The sequence below is a fragment of the Thalia democratica genome, chromosome 2 (genome assembly GCF_965202585.1).
Source record: "Thalia democratica chromosome 2, ktThaDemo2.hap1.1, whole genome shotgun sequence".
NCBI classification, from domain to species: Eukaryota; Metazoa; Chordata; class Thaliacea; order Salpida; family Salpidae; genus Thalia; species Thalia democratica.
Window position 1 is genome coordinate 31,274,417 of NC_139166.1, and position 22,341 is coordinate 31,296,757.

At 23.7% G+C, this 22,341-nt stretch overlaps 1 protein-coding gene across 3 annotated transcripts in view; it reads right to left on the reverse strand.

Moving 5' to 3' along the window:
* Positions 1–20,173, reverse strand: part of LOC145849927 (serine/threonine-protein phosphatase 4 regulatory subunit 4-like) — a 30,087-nt gene extending 9,914 nt beyond the window's left edge. For 2 of the 3 annotated variants that reach the window (XM_082955043.1, XM_082955044.1), the window contains exons 1-11: positions 20,000–20,173; positions 19,247–19,320; positions 18,681–18,805; positions 17,808–17,930; positions 12,271–12,451; positions 11,330–11,437; positions 7,835–7,956; positions 6,740–6,859; positions 5,985–6,094; positions 5,195–5,353; positions 910–1,026 (exon numbers count right to left, since the gene is read on the reverse strand). In XM_082955043.1, coding sequence (XP_082811169.1) covers positions 910–1,026; positions 5,195–5,353; positions 5,985–6,094; positions 6,740–6,859; positions 7,835–7,956; positions 11,330–11,437; positions 12,271–12,451; positions 17,808–17,930; positions 18,681–18,805; positions 19,247–19,320; positions 20,000–20,065 — 1,305 coding nt within the window. In that variant the 5' untranslated portion in view covers positions 20,066–20,173. The remainder of the gene's footprint in view (positions 1–909; positions 1,027–5,194; positions 5,354–5,984; positions 6,095–6,739; positions 6,860–7,834; positions 7,957–11,329; positions 11,438–12,270; positions 12,452–17,807; positions 17,931–18,680; positions 18,806–19,246; positions 19,321–19,999) is intronic. The other variant, XM_082955045.1, reaches the window with a different exon arrangement.
* Between the last annotated feature and the right edge of the window lie 2,168 nt (positions 20,174–22,341).

Sequence of the window (22,341 nt, forward strand, 5' to 3'; positions counted from 1 at the left end):
ATTTAACAATAAAGTAGAATTGAAATTATTTATAAAAAAAACTATTTTAACTGTAAAAACTTATACTATAAATGCAAGAACTTTTGAAGTAATATATAACAATCTTTTACAAAATAATTCATCATTAAATAAATACTGAAAACATTATTAAAAAAACGCTTTTAAAGTGAGGTCTACTTAGAAAATTTCAGTGCAGATGAACTCGGTTAATTGTGACCTAAAAACATGTTTTTGTTCACTTAAGTACTTAAGTGTTCAACTTTCACTCAGTGTATCCAAGCAATTAAAATGAGTAGACTATAAAGTTTTTAAACTTTGTACTACTACTATATGGTTAAAGAAAAAAATCTCAACAAAATAAGTACATCTAGGGTTTTTAGAGGAAACTAAACTAGTAGCTTTATGTTGTTATTCTTGGAAAATTTTGTACTGACTTAAATAATAAAAACAGTACAGTCAATCAAATATAAAACGATAATACAAGAGTACAAAGTAAGTTTTAAATTTTAATTATATTGTAATATATTTATCAGCACTTTTTAACTTTTGATCCTAGTATAAATTCAAACTACACTTAAATGCTTAAGTTTTCAGACCTTATATCAAATAAAACTAAAAACATTTATTAATATCAAATACATTTTAAAACTTATAACATCAATAAAATGATTGTCAAACTAATTTTTTAAACAGTAACAAATATAAAGTCTTACATATAGTATGCCAGTTAAAAAAACTTTTTACTTTTTGATACTTTAAACTTATTAATTCAGTAGAATTTAAACCAGTATTTTAAAAATAATAACAGTATCTTTATTGTCTTTTGTTACAAACTTGATTTTATATATACACTTACAACCAGCAATTCAGTGCTAAAGTGCTTTTTTTAGACAAATTTAAGATTCTTACCTCGTGTAGTCCAGCAGCAACTCTTTTTCTGACTATGACGTCATCGTCAGATAACAGAACAAGAGAGCAATCAATGATTGTTGAGAGGTGAATCATGTGAAATACTTGAAACATTGCCTGTACAACAGTTGGTATTAACATAAAAGTTTATAATGAACAGTTTAAGTTTGAAGCGGTGTAAATAGAACTTTCTTTGTTTCTAGAGTTTCGATTACTTGATTATTTTTTCAAAAAAAAACATTTTATATTATTAAAAACTACATGCTTGTACCAAAATCAACTTTGCTTTAAATACGGCTTATACAAAAACTATACATACATATGTATATAAGACATTTAAAAAAACATTCAAAAACGTTTGTAATACTATTTATTAACCTATTGTTGAAAACAAAAAACATATACGTTAAGAAGCTCTGTAAACTGTATAAACTTTAAACATTTTTCAAAACTAATATACAAATGTTAAGGACATAGGGGAGTCCAACTTGTTTTTTACAAGTTGATCTTATTTTGTACATTTTATCTTAGTTATCAGACATTTTTAACCGCTAAACAAAATTCATAGAAAGTTTTGAGATATAAGCGATCAAAATCGATGAGCTCAATAGGTTCCTAATGGAAGGCGCAAACCACAAACGGGAAAAATTACTATTTATTCTGTATAAAAATATCATAATTGAAATTTATCTTTTCCTTTATTTTTTAACCAATCTTCTTTAAGTTTTTACAGTAAACCAATTTGTCTAGTTAAATCTGTTCAATGCAGAATATTCTTCAGTTTTGAAAACTAATAAATTATTAAAAAAACCTTGTTTTTCTTATATTTTAATTTTTAGCATTTAAATTCCAACACTACAAGTCTTTTAAAGTACATGAGAAATATTTCCTGAAAACTTAATGTATCTAGCTCAAAAAATGAATAAAATGATAGATTTTTAGTGAATTTTAAATTTCTGAGAAAATTGACAAAAAACTGCAATCTTAACGTTTGTATAGGAAACTTTTTACAAAGACGGTCATATCCAAATTTTTTTTAAATTCATTACACAAAAATTGACTTATAGTTTTTATTTAAAACTTTTATATAAGAACAAATGATAATTTTGTAAAAAAATGTTCTTACCCCCTATGTCCATAACAATATTGTGTCTCTAATGAAAAGTAAGAGGAAATTCTCTGAATTGATAATAGGGAAACTAAGTAAGACTTTTTATAGAGACAGTTAATTTTACACAGAACTTTAAAAACAGTCTAAAAAGTAATATTTTATAGATAAATTATTAATCATAATTGTGTTTGAATAATTAAACGAAAGTATGCTATGTAGACGTAAAGTATATGTTATATGACCTTTATGATTATGTGTAAATGTCAACAAAGATCTTTAAACATCATATATGCACTTTTAAGGAAAATATTCTTAGTGTCAGCTTGGCAATTGAAAATTATAAAAAGTTTCTTAATATAGCTGACAGTTTTTTTAAGATGTGTTAAGAGTTTTAAAAGGAAAAACTATCTAAGCTGTCTTTGTTTTTGAAGCTTTAAAAATATTGGGAGAAGAAAACATCTTAAACAGGAAAAAAAAATCTTGACCATATGATTAAAAACATCTAAAACTTATTGCTTTTCCTGATTTTCTGACTAATTCGAAAACATCTTCGTGATTTTACTGTTGATATTTTATAACGTATTTAACTTTTTGGTGTTTTTTCGTAGAAAAAAGGTGTAAACAAACAGACAACAGCTTAAAATTATTTGGACCGAAATTGAGTTTACTAATCTCTGCATACCACTAATAATTTGTACATATAAGGCTGATATACTCACTATTTAGCAATATGATGTAGACTATCAAATGAGCAGGGACTTTTTACAAATGTGCACTAGAATTAAAGTATACTGTAATTTTGTTTTAAAAGGTTATTATGGTTTTTAATGGCATATACTCATAGGCTTGTAAACTTTCAATTACGTAGCATTAAAACTTTTTGTATATCATTCTAAAAGTTGTAAAACTATTAAAAATTGTAAGTAGTGTATCAAAACTAACCCTGTAAAGTTTTGTAAAAAAAATTAAATGGAAAAAAAAAAACATCCTTATTTCTATTCAATTAAAAATATATAATAAATAAGTAATTAAAGCCAGAGTGAAATCTTGAAAAGATGACTGATCAGTTTTCAATTTATGAAGATTACACTCTTAATTTCTTCCACAAGATTTTTGTTATTTTTAACAAAAAATTTAGTAAACATAATTAGACTTATAATTCAGTTTGTATATTGATTACGCATTGTAATTATAAAATGTTATTATGTTGTTCAACTTAGTAAACTATGTTTTAACGTGGTCAAACACAAGATAATAAATACACGTTATTTTATTTATATATAATTTACCGATAAAACTTTATCAAAAAAACATTAAAAAAAGAAATACTAAAATGTATAAACTTTGTAAATCACAAACTTACATGTAATTTCGTTTTATTGAATGTAAACTTGATAAAGTATTGTTGAGTGACTAATGCAATTTAATTGTTAATTGGTTAATTTAAGTTCAAGTATTCTTTTAGTAAAATAGCAATTGAGACATTATAAGTGCGTACTTTTAATTAATTTCAGCGTCATAAAATGACAATAAAAACTTTTATGTTTTAAAATTTTACAATTAAATTTAAAGAGCTTGCAAATAAGTTGTAACAAATAAAAAAATTGTTTGAAGTTTTATGTAGAATTGTTTGTTTTAAACCGTATCAAAATGTTAAGCATACAAAGTATATATTAACTATAACAAATTCATGAAATCATATTGAATTGAATAATATAATATTTAGACCAGCATCAATTAAAAATTATATATTTGTACAGCTAAGAAACTATTGTTTGGAAACTTAAACTGTTATTTTTACTTACAATAACAATACAAAACTCAGTGTTGCCAAAAAAAATTTTGAAATTCTTTTACAGGTTTTTAAATTTCTTCCAGGATTTTTGAACAACAGTTTTTTTGTCCGTTTTTAGTATAAAACTTCGTCTTAGTAAATTAAAAAAAAAATTTTTTTTTGATAATCCGCTTCTTATAAGTTATACAAAATCCGATCGTTATATTAAAAGGAACATTTCTTGAAAATTTGAAGTAAATCGCTTTAAAAGTGAAGAAAGAGATAGATTTTTAGTAATTTTTTTAAAATTCTAAGAAAACCGGCTATGCATATTTTCAATTTCATACGGTTGTATCGGATTTTGTTTACAAAACAGGTTATATCTCAATTTTTTTTTTTTAATTAAATAATTTTTCAGCTTTCAAATAACACTTCAAATTTTCGTAAAAAAAAATCAAACTTCTCTATGACCTTCTAACGTATATTAGTATTTACGGGTTAGATAAATAAGGATATATGTAGTTATTTGTTATATAATATTCGATTAATATAAACAGCTAATTAACTTTATATTTCATTAAGCAAACAAAAAAACACAAAGAAAAATGCACACACCAGAAGCTAGAATATAACTACAGGTGATAACAATACAAATGAACACAAATATACAATTTGTTAATTAATAATCACATACTTAAAACTCAAGAACGGACTAAATTTTAAATTTAAAAAAGGTTCGGTTAAACAACTCACCATCAGATGCCGAATACCAACGTTTTCAAAACATTGTCTATTTTATGTGGAAAGCAAAGAACATTTCTTTTTTTTACGTACAGACTTGTATTTATTTTAACATAACTAATATCCGTTTACGAAACCTTAAATACGTAAGTTAAAACGTATACAAAACACTTTATTTTTACTACCATCTAAAATAAAATGCGCTTTTTTATTACATATTTCCGCTATTAAAATTGGTTTTTATTAAATTAGATTTTTATGCGCTACAACCTTAATCACTTTTTTTGATAAAAATGTTAATAAAAATTACGGTTTTTCAAGTTAACTCTTAATTTATAGATACAAAAACTAGATTATAATGAAAAAAAAAATGTTTACAGTTTTCGTATTTTTTAGTGTTATTTATAGTTATATGTTAAAAATATATCAAAACGATATAACAAAAAAACTAAACTAATATTCAAGATTTCTACTTATATGGTTAAGATTAACAAAAAAAAAGTAATAATAACAGTTTGACAAAAATTAAAAAATAACTCCCTTAGCCCAACCCTTTTAAGTAAATTGCTTATATTTCATTTCTTAATTATCTTTTTTTTAAATCTCAACTTTGTAGGCATACTTTAATTAAATTCTCTAATAAATAGGTAAAAACTAACAGGTAGATTATAACAACAATTTCTTCTACATTCAAGAAGATCATCTTTTTGAAGATCTTGCCTATTGACAGATATCTGAAACGTTGAATGAACAGATCTTCCTGTTTTCGCAACTTTTGCTTCTCCTAATCGCATTTCTCCTAGTCTCTGTTCAACCTTCTGTGAAATTCATGTATAGCGGTGTTCATAAAAGTGGGATTTTTTCGTTTTTGAAAAAATTAAATAAAAAACTTGACAATCTAATAAAAAAAAAATTCTATTTGTAAAAAACAAGTTTTATAAAAGATAATAATAAAAGTTATTTACTTATGTTTTTTTTATAACAATTATTACTATTTACACTTTGTAAACCTAATTGTAATTTATCATTGCTAATACCTTTTTTATAATATGTTGTAAAACTGTTTTTAGTATTGCTAAAGTAAGTTATTTACTATTTTAAAACTATGAAATAAAACACAGTATGATTCTATAACTTAAATAATACCATAGTAGTAAAAAATACACAATATACAACTATGAAGAAATTTGTTTATTTGTTTTGTAGTGTTTTTAAAACTTTAAAATACATAAGTAACCTAAAAAATCAAAATTAATTTCACAAATATCAGCATTACTTCTGAAAGCATAAATGTTAAATTTGTTAGAACAATAAATTTTGAATATCAAGACAAGCAAGCAAGGTTCATTAGATAATCAAAACAACTGTTTTCAAAAAAAAATTATAGCTTAAATTTCAAATATAACCTATTATAAAATTTAAAAAAAGCATTGTAAATGTAAAATATACCTTCATTCGTTCAATTTTAGTCATATTTCTGTGAATCTGTTTTCTACCTAATAAACACATTTGTGAGAAAATTGTTACCAATTCCTGTTTTTCTTCTATAGTTAGAATATCTGTGTTGTAATGATATTATTGTATAGAAAAAAATAAACGGCAGTTTGCTGAAAACAAAAAATAAGTTTAATATAAACTAATAAAACGCTTAAATATTATTTAACTTTAGGTTTAAAAAGTCATTGAAGTATACTAAAGAAAACAGGTAAGCCGTAATCCGGGGTCAAAAAACAACTCCAATTAACTATTGTTTCAGACAAAGCTATGCTTAAATTTTCAAATACAAAAAAGCTAAACTAATAGCCCTTAAATAGCTGTCAAATGAAACAATAACCAGAACACTTTAGTTGCAAAGCTTTCGTCCTTTATTAGACATTTTCAATGCAAAAATACGGCTTATTCAATATATTTCAAATATATATTTCAAATATATTGAATAAGCCGTATTTTTGCATTGAAAATGTCTAATAAAGGACGAAAGCTTTGCAACTAAAGTGTTCTGGTTATTGTTTCATTTGACAGCTATTTAAGGGCTATTAGTTTAGCTTTTTTGTATTTGAAGTATACTAAAGTAATATTTTTTTTAAAGTCTTGTAAGTTACTTTCAAACGTTTATAAATAACTTTAAATTTATCAGTTTGCTTGTTGTTTTGTTTATATATAAACTTAAAATCAAATCGATTAAAAAACATTTAAAGATCTACCTGCAACACTAGCACATATTCTTCCATAACTTTTAGCAAGAGCAGGTAAAGTACAATCTTCAACTTGAATTGCTCTTGTGATATAAATATGAATTAGAGGCTTCACTTTAGCTAAACTATCTGTTGAAAAATTTAAAAACTATATTACCCTTTTACTTGTGAAAAAAAAATTGAATAGCAATGTGAGCTTTTTTTCAGATTTATTATATAAAGTTTTTACTTTTTTTTACTTACTTGTACTTTTTATTTTAAAACACGCTTAATTAAGTATTGAAATAAGAAATGATGCAAAATAAAAAAGGAAGCTTTTTGGAGACATATTTTTTAAATAACTATTATGAACCATAAACTATAAATTAAGTATTTAATTTAGCTTAGTTTTAATACAGTATTGTGTAAAAGATTTGCTTGTATTTTTTATATAATAATTGCAATTTTTAGATTCATTTTTAAAGTATAAAACTTATCATTTAAAATTTGAGATTATTAATTATCATAAATATCTAAAATACTGTCATTTGAATCACATTGGTAAACAATGTTTGTTTACTAAAAGGAGTGCATCGTATTTAAAACAATCAAACTTTTTTAAGTCATAACAACTAATTAGTAAAATTTTGTTTGTAAGAACATGACAACTTCCAAGCAAACAAAATAATCTTTTACCTCACGTTATATAACAAATACTAAAATAATAGCTGTAAATATTTTTAAGGCAAAGTTTGGTAATCACTTTTGAAAACATATATAAATTTTCAACTTGTTTAAAGGGTTAGAAAATTAAGCAATCAACTTAATATTTCTTGAATTTATTTTTAAACCTATCATATGACGTAAATTTTTAAATAAGTTTGAAAAGAACAATAAGTTTAAAGGAAATAAAATTAGTTACAAGAACTTTAATTTAATGTATAAATATAAAAACCCTTATGAGTTAGGATGTATGAATAGTATAAATATAATTCTTAATAGTTTGAAAAAAAACATATTATTGTAAAAGACATATTTAAAGTTTTAAAAGTATTAAAAAATACAATTTCTTTAGTATTTTACTAATGTAAAATAAACTTTTACAGATACAACGTAAAATCGAACCTTTATCAAGCAAGTGAGTAATTTCTAGGTAAGCATTTATTGCGGATATCCTAACTAAAGGTTCCTCATCAGATAGAAGTTCCATTATCTCTGATAAAATCAGTTGACGTGTATCTATCGGTCTGTTAACAAATAAACAATTAAAAACTCGTTAAATTATTTTTTATTTTGCTAGGAATTATAAAAAACCAATTCTATTTATTACATAAAACTATTTTCAACCACGCTACTTATTATTCGCTAAACAAAACTTGTCTATGGTAAATTTAATTTAGTTTCGTGTATCAGTCTTATAACTATACTACAGTTTAAATTATCAAAAATAACTTTACTATAATCTGTAATATAAACAGAAGGTTGATGATTGTTTTAAGTGTAAAATAATTTCATTTTTTAACATGGAAAAAGTAATATAAATAATAAACTTAATTCTAAACAATTGTCTGATAATCTAATAACAATGTTTTTTAATTGAATACTTTATTTTGTTTATTTATTAATTGTTATTGAACGGAAAACAACAAAACTTTTGATTAAAAATCATAACTAGTATTGAATAAAATATTATTTTACAGCAGGCGTCGGCAGCATTTTAGAAGGAACAAGTCAAGTTTATTAAAAAAAATTGGCGAGCCATAGAATTTTTAAATAACTCTACTTTCAAATAAATTTTTTTTAAATAAGAGCAAATTTGTAGTGTAGTAAACATAAAATAGGCAGAAGTTACTAACAAGCCAAATAAAATATAACTTTGCATTTTATAAAGAATGTCAGTTTTTATGCTTAATAGTTGAAATTATAATAACTTTTTTACTCAATTTCTTAAAACTAAGGATTCGGTATTAAGATAAAGTGAAATTATTTAGAGATTATGGTTAAAATTATCAACACACAAGATATCTTTGGGCAAAATTCATTATCAGTTTAAACTTGAAACTTAACAAGGTTTTGGGCTTTAAATTGTTTACTTATAGTTTAAACAAAATAAAACTACATTGAACTTTTTATTTAAATCAAAGTACCATAAACTTAATTAGAAATTCACGTACTATAAATTGATTTTTTTTTAATATTTTGTCATGAAAACTAATTCGACTAACTCTTATTCAAATCATTTTTTAAAGTTTTTTAAAGACGTTTCTGAAAAAAGATAAAGATTGCTTTATACATTAAAACCGCAGACAGAATTGTATTTATAACTTGATGTAAATAAAGGTAACTACTTGTAATTCTGCATACATTTTATACAAAAACGAGTTATATAATGTATAAGATAATTTTTTCTTTTCTTTTTTAAAGCGGTTAAAATTTTTTTATAAACAAACAGTAGTAGTTCAGATATGTAAAAAAAAATGTTTTTTTATAAAGGAACGATAAGAAAACAGATATAATACTTTTAAATTATCATAAGAAAGTTTTGTAACTGTCCTCAGTGTTTTAATAAATACTCTAATCACAGAAGATACCAAAGCAAACTTTAAAAAAAGTAATAAAATATATATAAAACTTAGAGAATAATACACTATTTGTCTTTTGCTAATTTTTTGAACACACAAGATTTTTTAAGAACTATAACAATGAAAAAAAATGATATAAATATATATCCTTGTTTTTTAAAAAAACAAAAATATTCTTCTTATAAAAAAATACAACTAGAATGAAAAAATCTTTGAAATTTTGGAATTAATTTCAATAAAAAATACTGTTAAAGCCGTTCTAAACTTATTAAAGGTTGTAACTTAATTGTATGGATACTAAAAACTAACTACTTCTTTAGATTATTAGTATAGTGGTAGTTTGTTTCACTGGTAAACGCGTATTTCATATTTAAAACACACTGTTTTCCTGACAACATTATAAGAAACTAATAAGGTTTTATTAAAACAGTTTATATAAAGAAGTCAGTATGTATAAACAAAACGATCATAAAACAATTATTAATAAAATTTTGTACAAAAACAATTTCAAAAAAAAAACTTAGCTTACTAAGTTTTAATAAAATGATAAATATATTAATGGTTAGGGTTGGTAATTAAAATTGTTAATAAACTATGTACAAATAATATAATATTTTTATACAAGTAAGCTCAAAACTTATTAAAGTTTAACAACAAAACAGTTTTAAAGAAAGCAACTTTTATTAAGCGTATTGTGTTTTTTTTTACTTCTTTCACTATACTTCATTAAAATCATACTCGCTAATAAGTATAGTCATAAAAACGTTAAAAATATAGAATCAATAAGCTATATAACTAATGGTATAATAAACTATAAAAATTGATTGAAACAAAAACAAGTGTACAGTTTAACCTATCTACAACATAACTGAAAGTTATACAATTTTCTTTTCTATTAAAACTTATGCTTGAGTTAAATTACATCATGGGGTGTTTAAAAATAAAGTATCGTAAAAAAGCAAGCAAATTAAGAATAAAATTTGTCAAAGAAAAATAATATAATAAAAATTTAACTTCTAATTTATCTACAACATTTCTGAGACTTAATAATACAATCAGTTTTTCACAGACAAAACACGTTCTTTTGTTTGATTATTGAAGAAATGTTGTGTTTGTTCAGTAAATATTTTGTTTTACACATTTTGTAGGCTAATATATAAATTGTTTTTCTAGTGTATTATACAATTATAAATGTAAGTGATAATAACAGAAAATCCTACTATAAATATACACGTGTTTCTAAAAGCTAAGTTTATAAAAATGTTATACAGACTTTAAGGCACCATTTATTTCTTGTTTGCAAATAAAAAGTTACAATCTTTAGATAAACATTTTTTACACTTCAATTTCAGTAAGTACGAAAATGTTACAAATTAGTCTTAAATACTTGTTAAGAGGAATAAAATGTTTATTTGTCAATTTTTTACATTTATCTTCTACAGATAAGTTTTCTTCAAAAATGTCCTGGAAATCTTACATTCAAGTATGAATCTTAGAACAAATACTCTTCTAATATTTGTTTTTAATAAACACCTTAAAATAAAAACTATAGTAAATTAAAACAGAACTCTATTATTGTTGCATTTAATCAAATAAATACAACAAGTAAGTACATATTACTACTTAGAAATTTATTTTTTATAACAATCTATCTATAGTTTTTTAACACTTTTAATTTGTCCTATATAACAATTTTTTTGTTATTATTTACAGTATAACTGTTAAATTTTTTTTAAATCTATTCACTTAAATTAAAACAGTCTAAGTACTACAGAGCCTAAGTCTGGACTTTCGTATGCCGTGAGATTACATCATGTTTAAAATTAAACTCATGTGAGGTTACTTCATGTTTTAACATGATAGGCCGTTTGTAGACTGATGACTGCAAGTTTTTCAGTTGTGACTGACTGATGAGTCCTAATAAGGACGAAACCAGTCTCAGTCTACCGAAGGCTTGTGGTCTGATGATCGGACTGGTATGACCAAATCTTATGTTAACTTGAATTAAAATATTTATTAAATATTTAAAACTATAAACCCGAGTCCTTTAGCAATTTGATGTAAAAATTTGCACATTTGAGTTCTTACTTCTTGTTCAATATCTTGGCATAACAACATCATTTGTGGTATAACGTCTTGCTTTATGCTATGTTAAAATGTATGTTAATGAATTTTAAAATGTGAAACGATGTTACTTACAGTAAACTAAAGTCATCATGATTAAGTTTTACATTTATAAAATTAATTAAAATATTTTAATTATGCTGCTGTTGTTTTTTTTATTGTTTAAAAATTTTAGATAAGGTAAACCAGAAAATGAATTGTTAAGAACATATAAGAAGTTTTCTAAATATATATCTTAATAACTGTAAATATGTATAAGGATACAAAACTTTTATTTTGTGTAAAACATCACTAAAAAATCATATATCTTAAAACATTTACAAGGACCCTTACATTTTTAAGACTTAATATGATCGTTGTGATTCTAAAAATAATTCGTAAAAATAATAAATTTACATATGTTTAAGATAAACTGTAATTTTTATAATCCTTTTACATAACTTAAAACATTAGTTTTTAAAGTATAAAAAGTAAAGAAACTGGGCACTCACAAAACCAAGACCGAATTTAAAAAACAATGTATACAACGATCATTACAAAATAAATATCAAAGTTCTTTAAGATATACTCAAAAACTTAATAGTTTCTAATTAAAACAATAGACAATACCAAAACAAAACCTGAAAAGCTTAATGATAAAAATTCAACAAAAATATGAACTACATATGGTATGCTTATTACAAAAAGTATCTAAAAATTTTGAGTAGAAAATTAAGTTTTCAGTTCTACTTTAGTATTTTGAATACTAAGTACTGTATAACATTATCATGAAAGTTGTATATTTATCTACATTAGATATGTTTCAACATATATGCTATAAATCATGTATACAGTAAGGTATTAATTACAACAGACTTGTCAGAAGATACTACGGATGCCACCGCAGCAACTAGTTTGCAACACTGCAACCTCGAACTAGTGGGTTTAGAAAACTTGCCCATTTCTACACAAAGGGGAATAACCTGCTTTGTAAGTACTTCATGCTGGATTCGAGGAATTGCTGCGATAAAGTTGTCTATCCACAAGTCTGATATTGCTGGACAAATAATTTTTTGACAATGTTACTAAAAAATTTTGCTTGTAAAAATAAAGCTTCAATTGCTGATTGGTAAAACCATAAAAGCAGTAATAAAATGTATATAACTTTAAAAAAATACTTAATATAAAATCTAATAAATAGCAGAAATTACAATTAATCCTTGAAATTGAAAAGAAAGGTTACTAATGCACTAGCTTTTCGTTTTTTAAATATTTAACACTAAAGATTACTGTTTATAGTTTTTCTGCAAATTTAAATAATCTTTGTAAATAAAGTTTTTAGTCTAACATAGCGATTATTAACCTGGGCTAAATTCACTTATTTTAGGGGGTAAGTTTTCTTGGTTGCAAGTTATGTAAATAAATTTTCTTTAATTGTCTTTTTCATTTTTTGGTTAGTATTTAACTGTAACTTTTTAGTTAAATAAACTTTTTAAATGTTTACAATGTTTTATATCCAATAAGCTTAAGCTTAAAAAAATCTAGATTTTTTCTTCAAAACTAATAAAAATCTTGGATACTGGGGGTAAATTAGGTAATTACCTTCTATAAAAGGGTAAAATATTTAAAAAAAATAAAATAAAAAAAGGTTAAAAGCTGATGGTCAGCAAACTGCGGCCCGCGAGCACGTTGTTTTTTTGAATGGAATGCGGCCCGCAAGCATGAAATTGTAGCCCGCTGAGCAAAAATGTATTTTAAGCTAAATTTGTTTGATAAATTTAATTTTAAGTCCCTGTATAACATTTTAAAAGAATTAAAAGACTTTACTGATTTAGCTTGAAAATGCAAAAAAGAGAGTTTAGCGTTCCACCAGGTTTTTTTTCTCAACTTCATAATAACTTTTTTCTTACAACAGCAAATTGTTTTCTGAAAAAAGAGTGTAAAAAGTGCTTTGAATTAGTAAGATAGTTATATGTTACCTATTTAATAACTAAACTAAATGCAAATGTTTTCCGTTTTGTACAAAAGTGATGCACAGTAATTAACTAAAATGTCATTTCTTTACATTTTTGTTTTTTTTACACGTTTTTTATACCTAAGTTTTTATTACAGATGTTTTATTACTAAATGTTATATTTTAGTGTGCACAAAAACATTTAGAATTTTAAGAACTAAGAAATTAGGTTAGTTTTATTTTAGTTTTTACACATTTGATTTTTTAGAAGTTTTGTTTGCATTTTAAATTAATTCCTATGCACACCAATGAACAAAGATGATCATACTTTAAACCACTTTTTATTTAATACTGAACGCGATAAAATTTAGTTTATTCATAACTTTCTAACATTATTGTTTCTACATGTAATATCTAAGTGTGTACAGACATATTTAAAACAATATATATGACATAAGTTAAAAAAATTTTTGTTAGGTAGACTTTTTGATTTTTTAAACACTGTTTTTTGACAAAACAGTTAACTTTTATGCGTTGCATACTAATATATTTATTTTGGAACTACCTATTTAATACAAACTAGATTGAGAAAGTGTAATTTATTAAGTTTGTACATTTTTAATCATAATAGTTCAAATTCGATCAAATAAAAATTGCCACACACTCAGACAATCACTATTTGAAGACATCAACTCTCAGGCCATTTTAGTCATTATTCAGTTTCTGGCTTGAACTGCTTTTTGTATGCTAAAATATCAGGCTAGTTTTGGTTACTCGGACTGACTTTTTTGCTTTAAAGAGTGGTAAATTAAATTTGTGATGTAAGTTTTGTTCAATGCACAGTGTTGGTTTAAATTGAAATATATTTTTAATTTTAAGGCTTGCAGCTGATATAATTTAAACTATTATTTATACTAATTGTAAACATATAAGTGTGAACAATTAGTGTTGCCAAAAAATCCAAGAAAAGCTTGGATTTTGACAATTTATACTTAAAAAATCTGAAAAAGCCTTGAATTTGACAATTATCGAAAAACCTGGTATTTTAAACAATTTTTACATGTAAAGTAATGAAATTTCGATTTGACACAAAAAATCTACCATATATATTTTTTTTTTAACACATTTAAAGTGTCTTAATGGTATTGTTTAAATTTGTCTATATAATTTAAGACTGTTTTTTTACCATTAACTTAACTTAATACTAAAAATAGAAGCAAAAAGTTGTACTTTTAAAAACTTTATATTGGTGCATTGCACCTTTGCTTTTAAAATGTCTTTACCCATTGTTGTGCTTTGTATTGGAACTAAACATATAAATTCTTCTAAAATGTCAAAATTAGTAAAACCACCTGTACGAAAAATTCTAAAATGAGCAATATCTGTTGTATTAGTTCTCTGATCTTAACAGATTAATTTAAGTCCTAATTTGAATTATGCGGCTTAATAATTTTCAGACATTTCCTAGACACCACTTTATGTTGATATTGAAGAAATAAACAAAAATATTTTACTAACGCCAACACAAATTATTTAAATAAGTTTTCAACTCTAAACGGTTTCTTTTTTTAGTAATTACTTTTGCTACTTTATAACTTGCCTTAACAGTTTTTTCTGATCAGTCTGTACTCTGTAGTTACTGAAAATAATCATGTGCTTTGTTTAAACTGACTTAAGCGATTTGTTTTCTTTTTTTTCTTTTCTCGCAATAACTCCAAACTAACATTTATAGTTCTTATAGCTCGTCTTATAATTCAAATTTGCTCTTTTTAAATGCAATATTTTTATTGCAGATAAAGAATTGCTATAATGCTCAATAAAAATAGGTTTTTCTTATTCATTAATAACTTTATAAGTTTTCATACATTTGTTAAAAATGTTTAAAAACTTAATTGTCCATTCAATTTGAATTTCAAAAATTTTCTTTGTTTTATTATTAATTCACTGTTAATAAACATTAATATTTCTTTATTTTGTGAACTTTATTTTAAACAGGGTTGGCAAATACACAAGCTAGTACTAAAATGTTGTAAACTCAGACTTGGTTAAAGCTGTTTAAGATTTTTTAATAAAACTCAGGTTTATCTGAGACTTTTATTTCAAACACTTTGAATAAATCTTCGAATTTTCAGAATAGTTTTTATGACTGTAGTGTAGTTTACTAATGGTAATTTTTTGTCTATTTACATATTCTGCTTTTTTATAATAATGATATTTTTGTTATGTGTTTAAGCTTGATTAAAAGAAAGTTGTAAGCTATTTCAACTTATAATAAACTTTTAATATAATTCAGACATTGTTGATTTTAAAGTGGCAACCGTGTAAAAGATTAATTAAGGCCATAGGGGGGGGGGTCCACTTTGTTTTTTACAACTTGATCTTATTTTATAGAATTTAATCTGAGCTATCAGACACTTTTACCCGCTTTAAAAAACTCAAAGTAACTTTTGAGATATAAGCGATCAAAGAAAGGGCGTTCAATAGGTTCCTTATGGAAGGCGAAAACTAAAAATGCGAAAAAAGACTATTTCACTAAAAATCTATCTCCTCCTTCATTTTTTGAGTAATCTTTCTCAAATTTTCACAGAATGTGTATCATTAAACTTTAAAGAGATCTATTGTAGGAATTTTTTTAATTTTGAGTAAAAAAAAATTATTGTCAAAAAACTACCCTTTTTTTTAGTTTTTTGTGGATAAAATTTTTATTTTTCAAAATTTCAAAAATTCCAACATTCAGATTCTTCAAAATATTAAAAGGAACATTTCCTGAAAATTTGAAGTCTCTAGGTCAAAAAATGAAGGAGCAGATAGGTTTTTAGTGAATTTTTAAATTTCCGAGAAAATTGACCCCAAAAAATTTGCGGTCCATATGTTTGTATCGGAAACTTTTTACAAAAAATAAAATATCTCAAAAGTTAAATTATATTTTTGAATTCTATAAAAACAGGCTTGTAGTTTGTATTTAAAGCTTTCATATAAAAGCCAAAGTAATTTTTTGTAAAAAAAAAAGTCGGAACCCCCCCCCCTATGGCCTTAATTACTAATAAGGTATTTTATTAAAGTATTCGAGCATTAACTATGTTAAAAAATTAGGTTTAGCTTATCTACAGTATAAATAAGTATATATTTTATTTAATTAACTATTAAATGAATTTTCTAAAGAGTGCAAACTATTTAAGATGCAAAAACTATTTTCAAAAGTTAACATTTTTTCAAATATGAAAAGGTAGTTCGTAATATAAAAAACATATAAAAGTGACCCATATATGTTTTTCAAGCTCGGTTTTTAAAGAGAGTTAGGTTGTAAGTAAAATAATAATAATAAGTCATTAAGTTTAACTCATTAAGTGTTTAAGAAAGTACATATTTTATTAAGACTTAAGTATATTAAACAATAATAATTCTATTCCAATAGACATTATATATTAAATAGGCATTTTATGTGTAGCTAAAAGTCATTTAAAGTAATAAAGTGAATATAAGTACAACTATCTCTCTGGTGTGACCAAAACTAAAGCCAAAAGAATATTCAAATATCACTAAAACAAAAACTGTGGCCCGCAAAGATTTTGAAAACCTGAAATTTGGCCCGCAAGTGCCAACTGCCTGCCGACCCCTGGTCTAATATGAGACTTAACTTTTTTTGTTTACTAAGTTATAAAACTAATGTTGAAAAATTTAGAATCACAGAAAGGTATTAAACTGTTTTTAAATTTTTAAATAGTATACATATTTATTTAGTAGGCTGAAAACAAATGGACGGTAATAAAGGCAAACTTATAATATAAAATTAATCCTGATTTTACATAACCTTTATATTTGAGGCTTTGCATCAAACTTCCCTATAAAATAACAATTTTTGGCGCGAAATTAGTATATATACACAAAATTTGAGCAACATGACATAATAATATGTAAGTTGAGTTTGATAATATACTGTACATTTCAAAACTTATGTTGCTTTTTGATACAATATTAAAAAAACATTTAATTTGAAAGCTAGTTATCTAATAAAAGCTTGTGTAAGTTTGTAAAATGTTAATAAAAAACAAAAAACTTCAAAAATTAATTAATTAAGAACTTAAAAACAGTTTTATATAAACTTTTAAGCAAATCTAATAGATATTAATAACTATTTTTTGTTTTGTACTAAATATACTAAGTTTCTCTGCTTTGTTTATAAGTATCAAGTACTTGAAACATTTAACGTACCTTTTTTTAGCTATAATTGAACGTTTTAATTGAATAATACTTAAAGTGATATATGTAGTATATGAAAACACATAAGAGGTATTTGTATTGTAGACAATCATTTATTGATTTAAGTTTTTACAAATGCTTCTAAGATCAACCAGTGGGTTATCAAAACTAAAATAAAGTTAAACAAAGAAGTATGTAAAGTTTCATTAAGTTTTTTTTACCTATAAACTACGAAAATTGTATAAGAAAAGACACTTACTATTATCAGGATGTTCTATGTGCTTTAAAGCAGGTTTCAGAAAATGTCTATTAAAGACAGCTGGGGATTCTGTTTGAGCTAAACTACAATACGACTTGCTTGCTACAGTGTGTAGATCTGTATCTGGGTAAAATATAAGTAATTTAATATAGTTATTACAATATTTAAAAAACATGGTTTTAGATAATTATCAAATTTATAAAACAGAAAAAAAGGAGATAGAATTTTAATGGTTTTTTAATATATAATCTCAAAGAATATAAAAAATTAAGTGTTATACAAAAATTTTGATAAAACTGAATATATAGTGAAAGTTTAATTTTATTTTAACCTTCTAAAACTAGCTTATACTAGGGTTAACAAAATATAAACTACAAGTATAAAATTTATCCAATCTTGTCAAACTTTTACAGACATTTAAAACAAATATTACTAATTTTCAAAAAAACTACTTGAACCTTTGTAACTTACAAACCATTTTAAATATATTAAAACTTAAATACTCAAATGTTCTCATATAATTTACGAATAAAACTTCAAAAAAAAAACTTATTCATTAGTAAATGTTAATTCTCAGTTTTTTTCAATCAGCTCTTTAAACTAGTAAAATGAGCAATATTTTGTTGTCCATAGAAATTAAACTTTATTGTTAAGTCCAAAAACACTTAGAAAAATAGATTTTAGTAAATTTTGAACTTTTTTAGACTAAGTCTTGTAAAAATCTACAATTTATTTTTTTTCGAATTTAAAACATTTTTGCTTTAACTGATAATTTATTTCTAATTTAATACTTTGATGACTCAAAAAACAAAGAGGCAACATGCTTTTGTTTTATTATGTTTTTGATAAGGGAGTATAATTGTTTATACTAACCAGGAGAAGTGTTGAGTATTTCATTCAGCCTTGGAACTATTTTTTTGATACAAGTATCACTCCATGATTTGAGAAGGACAGCTAAACTATTAATAACACTTACACACTGAATATTCTGTCCTTTTCTGTGAATTAAAATAGTATGTTATCTTAAATATGAAAGGAAATGAAAAATATAAGGGAATGCATGAAATATACACATATAAAGTTATTTATAATCAATTTTAGAATACAAATTTACATTAACTTTTTTTTGTTATAATAAAAAAAAATGTACTCATTCTTTAACAACAAAGTAAACATTTTTCAACATATTTACCTAATTATTAGTAAATTAGTCTCAAAAATAAATTAAAAATTACATATAAATAAATAAATATATATTTAAGTAACAAAAATATATTTATATAAATTTTAACAACTCTTAGATACATATAAAAAAGTTAAGATAAACCTTTAAAAATTAACTAGAATATTTTTAAAAATATATCTTTTGAAAGTACCAAAAAAATACATAGTAAAACTTTTACAAACTGTTTTTTCATTATGAGTAATAATCTACAAACGTTACTATGTAGACAGCTTTATCAATTTCACTCAAGTTTTCATCAACTGTTAGCTTATCTAGCTCTTCTTGAGTCTGAAACAATATTGATATAGTTGTAACATAAAAATTAACATATGTTTAGTACAGTTTCAATAACTAAAGAAATTTAAGTATTTTATAAATAAAACTATACCTTAAACTTAATTTAATTAATGCTTGCAAAAATTTAACTTTTGCTTTAACAAATACTGAAATAAACTATTTTTAAAAAATTTAAATTAGATGAATGTACTAAAAGTTATTTTGACTATTATTTATAATTTAGTATAATAAAGTTGACAAATAGTTTTATATCTTAAATAATTTATAATATACATTTGAAGTAATGTATATAATAATAAAAAATTATCTGATAGTTAGGTTTTTGGTATTATTAATCTTAAAGATTTATAAATAATTCGCAAATCGGTCCAGGACACAAGTCAATTGTTTTTACTAGTGATTTTTTTCCCCTGCATCAGTAAATACAAAAAATAAATTAACGATGGTTTAAAAATCTACCAGTTTATTGCACGTTTTCAAGTTTCACTGATGAAGGACAGTTGTCCGAAATTAATTTGAAGAAAACGTGCAATAAACTGGTAGATTTTTAAACCATCGTTAATTTATTTTTTGTATTATTAATCTGAAAGAAACATAAAAATCTTTAAACAGCAAGTACGAGTTTAGTGATGAAGAAACATATATTATTTTATTGATACTTCTAACATACTTTAACTTTTTTCCTAAAATCTTTTTCAAGATTAATGTCATCAAAATCTTCAAACCCAATATCCATGATAGATTTTTCTACCTATTTCTTAAACTTTTCTCTTCTAAAGTACAGAACTTTAATGTAGCATTTCAATTAACCAAAATGCTTCTAATTTTTAAAATATTCATTGTTTTTTTCTTCTGCAAACATTTAAAAATTTTAGGGGGATGTTTAAACTTAACTTATTAAGTTATTTAACCAATTATACAAAAGTATTTAAATTTATAATTCTAAAATATCAACATCAACTTTAAACATATCAATTTACTTATATATAATACTTTATAAATAAAAACTATGGACTTTTTCTGCTGATATTAGCTGATAGATTAGTTGTTTGGTAGTTATTATAAACAGCACAAATTTCTATTATACTATGGCTAATTTATAAAACTTCTAAATTGCATATATTTTACTTAATAATATTTAATTCAAGAAACAACTTGTTATGTTTATCAAATTTATCATCATAAATAACTTTTAAACATTATAGTTTTTAAATAGCATACTTTACTTTTAATTACACATTTTTTTATTAGTAAGCGCACAAATTAAATCATTGTTTTATAGTAAAATAAATCTATTTCAAGTTGTTAAGTTTAAAATGTAAGGTTTCAATAACCACAATTATGATAAAGAATATCCTATTTGGTATATAGTGGCATATGGTACCCAATGACATCAAAAATTGTAAGACCATTGATGTAAGATGTTAATCTTTGCAAGATCACAACGTGCTAGACACCACATACAATAAAAACAATATGTATTCTAGAACTCAAAACATAAGTTCAAATCGATTTTTTTTAACATATAGCATTTTAAACAATTATATTCTAATTTTAAACTAAAAATAAAAGTTATGTATTTATTAAATTTGTATCTAAGTTTAATTTAATAATGAGTTTATAACAAAAGCTTTGTTTCTTTTTTTTTTGAAGTATGATTTTATGTATAAATAATATATGATAAGGACAAAAAAATACAATAAATGGTTGACATACCAGGACGATTTAAGAAACTTAGATATTTTAATGTTATTACTCTAAATCTAAGTTGTTAGTTGCACTACTACTTGTTTTTGAGTGTTAAGCTCATTCTACTGAACTAAGTTTTCTTAGAGAATTGAGCTTTAGTAGTTTCTGAGCAACTAAGTTAGCACATTCAAGCGGTTACTTTTAAATTTCTTCTTATGCTTAACTTAAATACTTCAGCCTTTTTGTTTAATAATTTATATATTTAATAACTCAAACTTCTTACTGAAATGTTTAAAAAAAAATTTAACTTAATAAGTGAAATTTTAGTTTAATTGTAAGTTTTTTTTTTATAAAACTAAAAGCACCATTACACTAATTCTTTGTCCTGGGCATGACGTTAAAATGTATCCAAGTGGTGTACGACTCGATAACCGAGGGGTTTTTTCATGCACTAGGTCCTGGAACAAAATATTTTAGGGGCTCTTTTTTTTGTCGTTTAATAAACAATATACGCTATTGAATAAAAATTATAATCGAAAAACATGATGTTCAAAAAGATCTTTTTACGCGTCAAATCAAGTTACTATTGTATCTAATTATAAAATTATTTGTCATGGAAGTATCACACATGACTTCATTTTTCTTTATTTAGTGTTAAAGTTATTTTATTGACTGGTAATTATCAAAATAGCTTATTAATACTTAAACGGAGTTTAAACTTCCTTTTAGTTAATTAAAGCAAGTAAACCAAAAAATTAAATCGACATTGCGTAGATGTTTTGCAAATATTCAAAATTAGATTTTCGCATTTTTCAGCACTTATTCGCTATAAATAAGTTTTCGTAAAAAATGAATGGAGCTTACAATTCTTATTCAATTTAGACAAAAAACATCTTAAACGATTCGTCTTGCTTTGTAGATATGAAATTTTTGATTTAGGTTGAATAAAAACATCAAAAAAAATTATTTTGAACTTAAAATTTAATTAAATTTTTTGTTGTTTATTTTTTATAAAATAACTAAGTTTTTCGTAAAAAATTAATGGAGCCTACAATTCTTATTCAATCTAAACCAAAAATGTCATATCTACAAAGCAAGACAGATCGTTTAAAAAGTTTTTTGCTCAAATTGAATAAAAATTGTAAGCTCCATTAATTTTTTAGGTAACTTAATTGTTTTATATGGTATAAACAACAAAAAAATAATTAAATCTTAAGTTCAAAAAAAAAAATTGATAATTTTATTTAATCTAAACCAAAAATTGTCATATCTAAAAAGCAAGGCAAATCGTTTAAGATGTTTTTCGTCTAAGTTTAATAATAA